Source organism: Lygodium microphyllum, chromosome 1 (genome assembly GCF_053477565.2).
Source record: "Lygodium microphyllum isolate KBCC chromosome 1, Lygodium_microphyllum_v1.1.10, whole genome shotgun sequence".
Taxonomy (NCBI): Eukaryota; Viridiplantae; Streptophyta; class Polypodiopsida; order Schizaeales; family Lygodiaceae; genus Lygodium; species Lygodium microphyllum.
The window spans coordinates 176,591,676-176,602,767 of record NC_141135.1 but is presented as its reverse complement, the minus strand read 5'-3'; the positions used below and the strand labels follow the sequence as shown (position 1 = coordinate 176,602,767).

The 11,092-nt window shown below is 43.6% G+C and overlaps 1 protein-coding gene across 6 annotated transcripts in view; it reads right to left on the bottom strand.

Moving 5' to 3' along the window:
- Positions 1-1,002: 1,002 nt before the first annotated feature.
- The window catches only part of LOC148042006 (uncharacterized), a 198,464-nt gene continuing 188,374 nt past the window's right edge, over positions 1,003-11,092 (bottom strand). For 4 of the 6 annotated variants that reach the window (XM_087684910.1, XM_087684920.1, XM_087684927.1 and 1 more), the window contains 3 exons: positions 10,770-10,831; positions 1,902-2,316; positions 1,003-1,755 (listed from right to left, as the gene is read on the bottom strand). In XM_087684910.1, coding sequence (XP_087541036.1) covers positions 1,564-1,755; positions 1,902-2,316; positions 10,770-10,831 — 669 coding nt within the window. In that variant the 3' untranslated portion in view covers positions 1,003-1,563. The remainder of the gene's footprint in view (positions 1,756-1,901; positions 2,317-10,769; positions 10,832-11,092) is intronic. The other 2 variants (XR_015691892.1, XM_087684902.1) reach the window with 2 other exon arrangements.

Here is an 11,092-nt window from a genome sequence, read left to right as displayed (position 1 = left end):
TTTCAGAGCAGGAGAGAATTAGTTTCACCAATCAAGGATCTATCTTATGAATGAACTAGTGAGAGCTGCATGCCAAATGAGAGTAATTGTGCAACAGTTTAAAAATACTTAATCTTATTGAGAAACTTGTAAGATAAATGAGAGTAGCTATGCATAAATAATAAATGTTCGAAAGACATCACATTCTCTGTTTTGAGACATCAAACACATTCATCATTTGTACTTTTTAGCATCAGTTGCTCAATCTTGTAAGGAAAGAAAATAATCCTAAGTTGGGCTAAGTGACACAAATGACTACAGAGGTGATGATGCACAAGGCCTTTGGGTAAGATAGATATGGGTATACAAATCTATTCTATAATCCACACAGTATAACATGATCTCGTGCATAAGTTCCACAATCTAATACATTGAAATCATGAGATAGGATCCCAAGATAGTAACTTTTATATTAGTTTCCTTGCGTATTCTTAATGTTTTTAATTTTGATTCCAATGCATGACTTAACCACAACTCATGAAAAATTGAGGTGAGCATCAACAAATGAACTTCAACTTAAGCAAAGGATCTTTCGATTTGAGGGCATAATGTCTAAAACATTCCGATTTAACTTACAAAGTGCTACAATTTTTACAAATACGAAACTTATAACGTTGAAGTTAAAGGTTCTTGTATTGTATTGAGATGAATTTTTATGGTGAAAATTGACCCAAAAGTAACTTGAGCTCAAGATGCGCAAAGCATTTGGGTAAATTAGATAGGACTAAACAAATCTACTCTATGCTACACATTCAACATAATTCAGGAGTACTTTCAGCTATCTGATAAACATTGAAATCATGAGAGAAGATTCCAATCTTGGGGGCTACTCGGATGGTGGAAGCAAGGTTCCAAACCCTTCAAATGGCCAACAATAACTTTGCATTAATTCGCTCATGTGTTCTTAATGAAATTTCTTTTGACTAAACGCACAACTAGAGCTCATAAAATACAGAGGCTAGTGTTAACTCGTGAAAAATAGAGGTTAATGTTAGCATGTGAACTTCAATTTTGAGGGCATAGGGTTTAAAACATTCAAAATCACTTATATAGTGCTGAAAACCTAACCAATATAAAACTTAGAATCTCTAAGTTAGAGGTTATTGTATTGTATCATGAAAAATTATTTTTTGGTTTTAAGTGACCCACAAGCAACTCAATGAATAAATGAGTGTAATACAGAGAATTGGCTCTTCAATTTCCAGGAACATGTGCCCACCATTTGTAGATGCAATCCGTATATTTACGCTCCCATGCGACTTTTTATGGCTCAGGAAAGCCAATGAACATGCCACAGTGCTGTTAACCAGCTCTGCTTCTCTTGACAGGAAAACACCCTCCTTGCTTCGAACCTTTCTAGGCCTTCTTGAAGTCTCATGAGTACAGTTCAGCAAGTCCGAGCAAGGTACTAACTACCCTTGTAGATATCAATAGTGCGACTCGAAAATCAACTTATTCATCAAAGCCATCATATACACTTGCTTGTTGGAATGTAATGGAAGAGCCGTTCATTCCATTAAAATGTCAATCGAGTACATGATTATCAATCAGAGGTTGTTTCTCTAGTTGGAGCCTATCATCAGCAGGTGGATCAGCAGTGGCTGAGGCTTTTTGGCATGGGTTTAGTCCAAACAATATGCCAACAACAATCGCAATAAGCGTGAAATATCCTCCCAAAGCAACATACATATCGAAGACATTGAGCTGTGCGAGTTCCTGCATGCAAAGAGGACAAAAAGTAAGCTTGAATTCTATATCTAAGAGATGAAAAACCACAATTAAGTGCAGCAAATCATAAAGATGTTGATTGGGACCCTACACCTTATTGGGCCCAAAGGTACAGTAGAAAGAGAGCTACTTACAATCGAGACTTGTAGAAGCACTACCATCATCTGGCTCATTCCACTATTGAAGCTAAACAAAAGCATGTAATTGGCATTCTTAATCAAGGATGCACACTGGGCATATAGAATACAGATAGTCAACTTTTCAACTGCAAGCATTGCAATATATGCTGGGTATGCAATGTAGAGCGATCTGCAAAAACCCATTGTAAAGCACAAAGCCCCGAAAATGGCACATCCCAGAATATAAAACATGCCTCCTGTCTTTACCACAATGCGTGTCAAATAGGCAGAGCTCCAAGCTGATAGAACTGCAGACGCAGTTGCAATTGCAATAACCTGGCCATTATAAACAGTACTTGAATCGATTCCTTCAAATAGGTTGGTGCCATAGTTAAGTGACAGCTCAAAGCCAGCCACTGCAGCTGCCCACCTGCAATTATAGATAAAGGCATGAGATGACATCATTACCTTTTAACAGGGAAGAAAGGACATGCTTGAGAAGGATGCATGCTCTTATGATATCGAATCTTGCTGTGATTGTGCAAGTAAACATGCATTCTTCTACCAAAATTGAATGCAAACTGAACTTAACTATTATCTGTGCAGTAAGTTCAAATAGAGATGGTGATAATTGCCAAATGTTTTGAGAGCAGAAAAATCTAAGATTTTGACTGGTATCCACAGATAACAAATTACAACAGGTGATAGAAAGGAAGCATAAAACTGGAAACTGTTAAGAAAAGAGCCACAAAAAAGAAGAGGAAAGCTTTCCCAAGGACAGTAATAAAGAAGGGCAATTGTTGGACCAGTTTTTTTTTTTTGTTCCCAGAGAAGAGAACACACTATTAATAAATCCCCTCCGGACAAGTTATTCTGAGGCAAATTACGAAGTACAAAACAGCCCTTTAAGGGACACCCATACCAAAAAAGATGATCAGACATCTAGCAGCTGAATGCCCCACGACAACAATGGTAGGCCTCCTTTAGGAATGAGGGAGACCACTGACCCAGGCCATGGAGGAGTGTGGCAGAATGCCATAGATGACACAAGGTCAGACAGAGAAGGAGATAGTGCCACAGACAGCGAGAGAGTGCAGATGCAGATACTCCTCCTGCCACCCAGGAGCTAGAGATTTCACAGCCCCAGATAGAGATAGCTCATCAAATTGTGGTGTTGCAACCTGTTGATCCCATCACAGGTCCCTGACGAACAGTAGGTTGGGGAAGTTGAGGAGAGCCAAGAAAGTGAGCATGAGGTGGACTCAAATGCATATTCTAAGGACTTCCCCTGCTTACATGTGGCAGCAGAACTAGTAGAGAGGAGACTTGACAAGTCTCTGCTAGGAGAAGACAGGACTCTATTGCAGAGCCATGCTGGTCTGAGAGACTCAGATGCACCCCATGAGGATCATCTCGTGTAATGTACAAGGCTTCAAAGGTCAACACTTTAGGAAAAGGTTGGAGCCTCATGAGACAACTTTTGTAGAGCATTCGGAGAATCAGTATATTATCTCATGTTGCAAGAGCACCTCCTCCCGACAGAGAAGATATCTCGATGTTGTGGAAAGTTATTGTGAAGACAGAGACCACACTTATTGGGCAGTAGTTGCGGGGGTCAAATAGATCCAAGTTTGTGTATGCATGTCTTGGGGAACAATGGACCCAGCTGGTATAGGATTGGGGTATTGTGGTTCTAGGGAGAGCCATGTGGGTTTCAATGAGAGTGACTTATTGGTCTACTAGTCATTCATGCTCTGAGTGATCCAAGAGATAGGAGACAGTTTTGGACTACTCTCAGCCAGTCCCTACCACAGGTTGATCATTGGATAGTAAGGGGTGTCAAAAGACGACATACCAGTGAGACAATAGGGTTTGCGGGGAGGAACATAGAGTGAACTCGGCAAACATTGAGAAGAGAAGAGAAGAGAGAAGAAACTTTGATGAATGAAATGATGAAGATTTGAATCATGGAGTGAATGTGATACAAGGGAACAAGGGGGCCGTAGCACAAGGAAGATGATGAAGACAGCCACGAACCATGAACTATAATGTCCTCTTGAAGGGGTGTGAGGGCAGTGGAGAGGCTGGAGAGAAGAGGTGATGGACTGAATGAATCAGTTGTAAAGAATGAGTGATAGAGGCAGCCCATAAATAGGCAAGAGACTGTTTAGGGTGGCGCCTGGAGGGAGAGCGCCAGCTGTCTAGGGTGGCGCCCCACTGTGGGCACCCAGCCCCTTTTTGGGTCTGTCCATTGTGAAACCCTAAACGCAAAACACAGGTGAAGGGTTTCTCAACACCCACTCTCAAGCCCAAAAAGGGGAACAAGAGAAGAGTGAGGTGGAGATGCAATTCTACAAGTCGAAGAATGCTCATGCAACAGGGGCCACTTGGATAGTGTCCCTTGTGGGAAGATTGTTCACTTGCCCAAGCGCCCTAGTACAAAGATGATGAGATCATGCAATGCATAGGAAGAATGTCCGATTTTGTGTGGTGCCGAGAACCATAAGGATATGCTCGTACTCGATCTCGGGAGTTGGCTCCATGCTGATGAAGTGACAAGGCAAGAAGAAGAGGAGGAAGAAGATGTAGAGGTTCCCTAAGATCCAAGATTTCCACCAGAAAGGTAACCTCCAGTAAAGAACAATAGACAGAGTAAAGTGGAGAAACCTCGAGAGAGAAGCCACTAGCTTCGTGCATCCATGCAGAAAGGAATACGAAGGCCTTGTCACCAAGTCGCAGCTGAATCTCCAAGATCCCAACCTAGGTAGATCCTCGAGATACTGGGTATCAATAGGTGAGATGACCACTGGAAGGAAGCCACCCCATCCAAGGGTCGAAGAAGAAGAAGGTAAAAGGCCTCCGCCAGGGTGTGCGAAGGATTGAGCGGTGGGTGGCGGACTACCTTTGAAACTGGAGGAATAGGAGCCCCCTCTAAAGTCCTAGTAGATGTAGATGCCCCTCGGAGGGCAAAGAAAGATCATCTCCCTCTAAATTCCCCTTTGAGGTAGATAGGGAATCCAAAAACTCATGGATCACGGACTCCAAAATGTCTGAGGACGAAGGAAGTGCTGCCGGTCGTGCCGAAGAAGGTATTTGGGGTGGTGAAGAACTCCCAGAGGTGGCCTCTTGAACTTGAGTAGGAGAGGGTGGAGAAGGGTAGGTCTCAGACTGAGCAATGAGTGGAAAATAGTCACTACTGCTCAATGGAGCGGACTGGGAAGCTGAAGAAGAGGAAGGAGTCGAGCAGCCATTGTCTCTCAAAGGAGCGGACTAATGAGGAGATGGTATCAAACAATCACTACCTCTCGATGGAGCGGACTACAGAACCACAGGCGTGGTAGCCACTGTACTTGAAAATAGGTGGGAGAAGATTGCCGCTAGCATTGCGACGATCTCTAGGAGATTGTAGCACCAATCGATCCTCACATGTACTTCAAAGGACTTAGTGCACATCGGATGCGTCTTATTACCTTGAGCATAGTACTCTGATAGGCGATGAAGAATGATCTCTGTGGCCCAGAAAGGAGAGGTGGCACAGGTAGTGTTGGGTGGGAGACGCATATACTCCGGGGGGGTGGGGAGCAGAGGTCAAAGTCGGCAAGCATCAATAGTGTGTTTGGTGATGCCATAATGGGAGCACCTAGTAGACAGGTCATTTGTTGGTAAAGAAGCCATGGGTACCAGTGTGCCTTGCTGAAGAAGGAAGAGGTCAGCCATGAACCATGAACCGCAATGTCCGCCTCAAGGGGTGTGAGGGTAGTGCGAAGCACGAACCGCAATGTCCGCCTCAAGGGGTGGGAGGGTAGTGGAAGGGTTGGAAGTGAACTGCCACTGGGAGCAGGATGCTACCAGTAGTAACAAGTTGCAGTCAGCAGCAGTCAAGAGTAGCTGCCGGCTGACTTGGAAGATCCGCCGGCTGCAAAAGCAACTTTCAGTACAACAAAAGTGGATGCTGAAATGCTGTTAGTTGTTAGGAAGTGCCGCCAACAGACTTGGATGAGAGCCTACAAGAGATCAATTCTTTCTTCAGGGAGGAGGCCACAAAAGGAGGAGGCCCTGGATAAGGAGAGGATTGCCAGAGCATCACTGGCGGCACTATAGAGAGAGGAGAGATGTTTAAGGTATAGATGGGTGATAGAGAGACACATACCACTAGCGTAGAGATTGATGCCATGAAGGAAGTGAAATCAAATATAGGTTTCATGTGAGAGTTTCCTTTTGGACCTAGTTTGGGATAGGGTTAATAAAGACTTTTTGCACACCATAGGGCCAAAACACTCTACAAAAGGGTCATGGAGACTCAAGAGAGCTGATGGATCCATTGCACAAGGCTCTTTGGATGCAAGAGAGGTGACTACACAGTATTACACAACCTTGCTAGGATCTATGACTAGGCCCTTGGCAATGAGAGGGACAAAGAAATAGTATGGCAAAGCACTAGGACAGTGGCCAGAGATAGGACGTGCAAATATCTCATGACCCTTTTAATAGAAGAGGAGTTGGTGAAGGCACTTACGGCACTACCTTCAAGCACATGTTAGAAAGAAGATGGATGAGATAAGTCCTCCTTTATGAGCTACTATGATCCTATTAGTGTAGGTCTCATTTTAGCTTTCCAAGGGATTATGGCATAAGGGGTTATCCTCGAGAGACTTTCTAAGGGACTGATTCACCGCATTCCCAAGGGAAGTTGAGACAGATTGGAGATCACTCACGAGATCCTTGAGAAGGTGATTAGTCTCAGACTAGCCCTGTTGATGCTAGATATTATCCGGCCCACTCATACTAGGTTTGTTTGAGGGTGTAGCATCTTGGAAAGTATCTTCAACTTCTGGGAGTCCACTGCTCTTGCACGCTCTAGGAATCAAGAGATTATTGTGCTCCTTAACTTTGAGAAGGCATATGACCATGTGGATTGGGAGTTCCTTGAGGGCACGACATTTAGGATGGGATTCCAAGAGCAGCGGGTTAGAGGAGTAGCACCTCTTTATTCCTCAGCATATAGCCAGGTTATGACCGTAGGGACCAGAGGAGAGAGATCAGCATCTAGAGAACAGTGAGATGTGGCTGCCCATTAGCCCCTTCTTGTTCTTATTTGTAGCATACGACATGAGTTCCTTCTTGAGAGTGAGATCACATGTATCAGAGGCATCACGTTACCCATCCTTGAGTTCGAGGAGCTTCTTGATGTGGAGTTTGCTAATGACAACAATTTATTTAGACATAGATGATAGTAACGTTAGGGTCCTTATAGTGGGCATGGACATATTTTGCAGAGTGCCCTAATTAACATGCACAAGTACTATGGATTTTGGGTACGCGACATTTGGCATCCGGAATGGCAACTGCGCAAGGATTTAAACTAGGTTTGCTGTAGGACTGCAGTGAGATATCTTGGATGCCATGTGGGGATTGACATTACCTCAAAGCAGTAGATATAGCTGACAACTCTTCTTTTGAGCATCAGATAAAACCTCCTTTATTAGAGCTCATCAAGGCTCTCATTAGTAGGGAGAATGGCAGTTGCCAACCAGGTTCTCCTGTTGGGCATTCTCTAGGTCATACATTTTCCAGGTGAAGCACCTTATCAAGAACTTTATTTGGTTAGGAGAGGATTGGAGCCTCACTATCGAATGTGGCTTGGGATGTTATGATATAGCTTAGATCTAAAGGAGGCCTAGGGATCATAGACCTAGATTGCCAGAGTGAAGCATTAGTGGCTAAGCTCATTGTCAGGGGTCTTTCTGGATGGAGATATTGGGCTTAACATAGGAGGCCTCTCCAAAGATTATAGTTGGATCCACAAGAGTGAGTGTGGCCCTTGGGCAAGGGATCCCTCTGCTCTTATAAGTCGCCTAACACCTTGTCTAGAGTGTCTAGAACCTGTGGTGCAAAAGAATTCTTTGTTCACCCTATCTCTTGCCTATGCCCAGAAAGAGGCCCTCGCATGGTACGTACACTCTGTTCTGGCCTCCTCCATAGCATCTATTTCCACTTTGGCTGCATACATCCTCTCTACCACCCACCTACATCCTAGTTGTCTTTTCTCCTCCCTTTGAAGTGCCAATGAGGCTCTGGCAGCCCTCTCTTTCTCTAAAAGACCTTGCTTCTTGCTCCTAGCCTTTTCCCTAAGAAAGGAGCTCACCTCCTGCAAACTCTCATACAAGTCTCTAGCTACCCTACCCGCTGAAAATGACTTGGCCCTCCAAATCCTAGTAATATTCTCCCTCAATTCCTCGTCATAATACAAGTGTAAAGGAATTTTGATGTTGGTAGCTATTCCTGGTTTTCTCCATAAGAACCAATTGTACCTGTGCATGATCTAATAAAGTGGTTCTTGGAACAATACTAACTAGACCCCTTTGTCACAAGCCCAGTCATCTATATAAAATATGTCCAACTGGGAGAAGATCCTGGCACCAGCTATCCTATCTCTTCTGGAGAAATGCAAAGAACTTGTAAATCTACCAAACTTTGCCATGAACCAAGGGTCCCGTCCTCTAATATGGAACATAAAATCCTCCCAAGTTACTTGCTCTCCTCCTCTAATAGTGTCTATGCATTTGCCCCTTCTATCCTCCAAGGCCTCAACCATATTAAAATCCCAATCCAGTGGTCAACATGAGGTAGAGACTGAGTAAGCATAGTCCAGAAAAGTCTTCTATCCCTCTGGCTATTAGGGGCATATATGACCAGCAAGCCTATTAACGCCTTCTCCACTCTCATAGGTACCCAGAGTGCTCTCCGTGCTATAAGGATGCCCCAATCCTGTAGTGCATGAAGCCAATGCTCACCAACACAAAGGTGTACTCCTATCCGTATCTCTGAGGCTCCTATAGAAAGCGCCCAACACGTGAAACTTCGTTTAGGCAATAGCTTCCTGCTGCACTAGGAAATCCTCTGCTCCGAGAGGTGATGCTCTTGTAGCCTAAGAAAATCCGTTGATCCTCCAACCAGTGCTCTATGGAGATCCTGTCTCGTGAGACATTGTCCTTGGCAGAGAAGTCTTCCACCAAATCCTCAAATGTTCCATGAGAGGATCCTCATGGGGATAATCTAAGTCTCTTAGATTGGCGTGGCTCCATGGACCATGCATATCTCTTCTGCTGCCTAGTGTATACTCTATCCTATCTCATCGCTGCAATTTCTGCAGCCTTGTGAAGAGTTGGGAACTCAATGGAGTCTAAAGAATCATATGAATCTCCCTCCCTAATGAGTAACTAGATCCACCTCTCTCCATGGGAATCTCTCCCTCGTTGAGTATTAGGGGCTTGAGAAACAACCTGCTCGGTGGAGGCCTCAACTACGGGATCCATCTCAAGTGGTCTAGGTGCATCCATCACTGCCTCACAAGGATGGGGGGTGTGAGCTAGTTTCTCCATCCCACATAAGGGAGTCACTGCCCGTCTAGTTGCTGGTGATACAGCTGGTGACTGAATCTTTGTCACCTGTTTCTTGGGAGAGGGGACCTCAGGTACAATTGTCTCTACTATCTTAGGTAGCGCGGTCGAATTCCTGTCTGTAGTCGGCCTGAGACCCCTAACAACTATCCATTGTCTCTCGGCCTGCTGCTCTTGCCACTGACTCTATCTCTATGTCCTTTTTCTAGCAGCTCATCTTCTCTACTGCTCCCTCTCACTCCTTGTGTGAGGCAAGGGGAGGGGGTCATTCTGAAAGGAGTCAGGCGAGGCCAATCCGTGATGCTAAATACAGTTTCTTTGGTTCTTCTTAAGCACTACACAGGGTATAGCAAACATGTAGGGTGCCCTAGCCGAGAAAAGTGCACATTGCAAGAGTCATATGTGCCAAAAAGAAAAGGGAAAAGAGAGAGATTCGTTGGCCTAAAAAAGTGTCTTATGAAAATTAGATTGCATGTAGAACAAAATAGAAAATTTGTCACCTATTGGTTCTAACTTGGGCTTAAAATTATAAGCTTGTGGACTCAACTTTCAATTGTGTGTCACTAAACTGAACATTCGTATTGACATAGCATGTTTGTTCAAGAACTCTGTTGGTCTTACTTGGTAGGGTCATTGAAGAGGAGGGTTTGAGTGCGATCAAGCTCCAATGTTCAATTGGCATGTGAACTATCCTATCTGCACATAAGACAAATGCTGGCATGACCCTTGCTCTCTCTGCTAATATTTGGAGGGGAGGTGCTCCACCTTGTGGTCCACGTGGCAGGGCCCCAGGTAGGGGGTGGTTTGTTTGGGTTGGCGAGCAGGGTGGGTGTGTGGGTTGTGCATGTATCATATCCTTTGTAAACAAAAACCAAAAGAATAAGATTTCTACTCCCTACACAAGACATGGTGCTGAACTGCATTCATATTGGGGAGCTCTTCATGAGTGCACTTAGTTATGAAAGAATAATTGATGCATAGGTAATCCATTTCTTTCAGCGTAAACCCTCTAAGAGACTATCCAGCTTACTTTGGGCTGCTGCCTATGGTTTAGAGCATGCAAGCAAAGGTGAAGTATGAACATTGGCTGGTCTAGAGGGAGATAAGTTAAATACGCAATTGAACTATTTTGGCTTTTCAAATACTTTTATTGGCATCATCTCTTTATCTCATACTGACCACAAAGGTGACAAGAAGACCTGAATATAATTAACCTCAGAATATGTATCTTGTTTCCACATCTTTCATCTTATGCTGGAGTCTGAACTGAAGATTAAATCAAGACCTTCTGTCTCAGTGGAAAAGCTCCTCCAAATTTAAACCAAAAGATTCAAGCTCACATAGATTTGTGATAACCAGATTTTCATTCAATCCTTTTTTTGTCCTTCATTTATTATTGCAACTCTTAAAGCAATTATAAAAGAGATGTAACTTCATGCCCACTTGTCATAACCTTATCAAAAGAAACTATTTGGATATTTACCAGATTGAAAGAATCCTCAAGAGTCGATCATTCCAGGTTTCTTTTAAAATTGACCAAAATCCCTATACATCCACAGAAGTAGAGGATTCATAAACCTCAGATAAAAATAAGGCCTTATTAAAACGGGGTCCTAGGTGGATCTTACCTTTATGATAAGTCAAAAGGTCACTTTGATGATTGAGGAGGTGAGGGAATCATTGGTTACCTATTTTAGAGGATAGCTCATAGTGATTCAATATACATCACATTTGACTTATTTTTATTCTACTCTTGTTTAGAGGACAACTCATAGTGATTCAATGTATACCACATTTGAATTATTT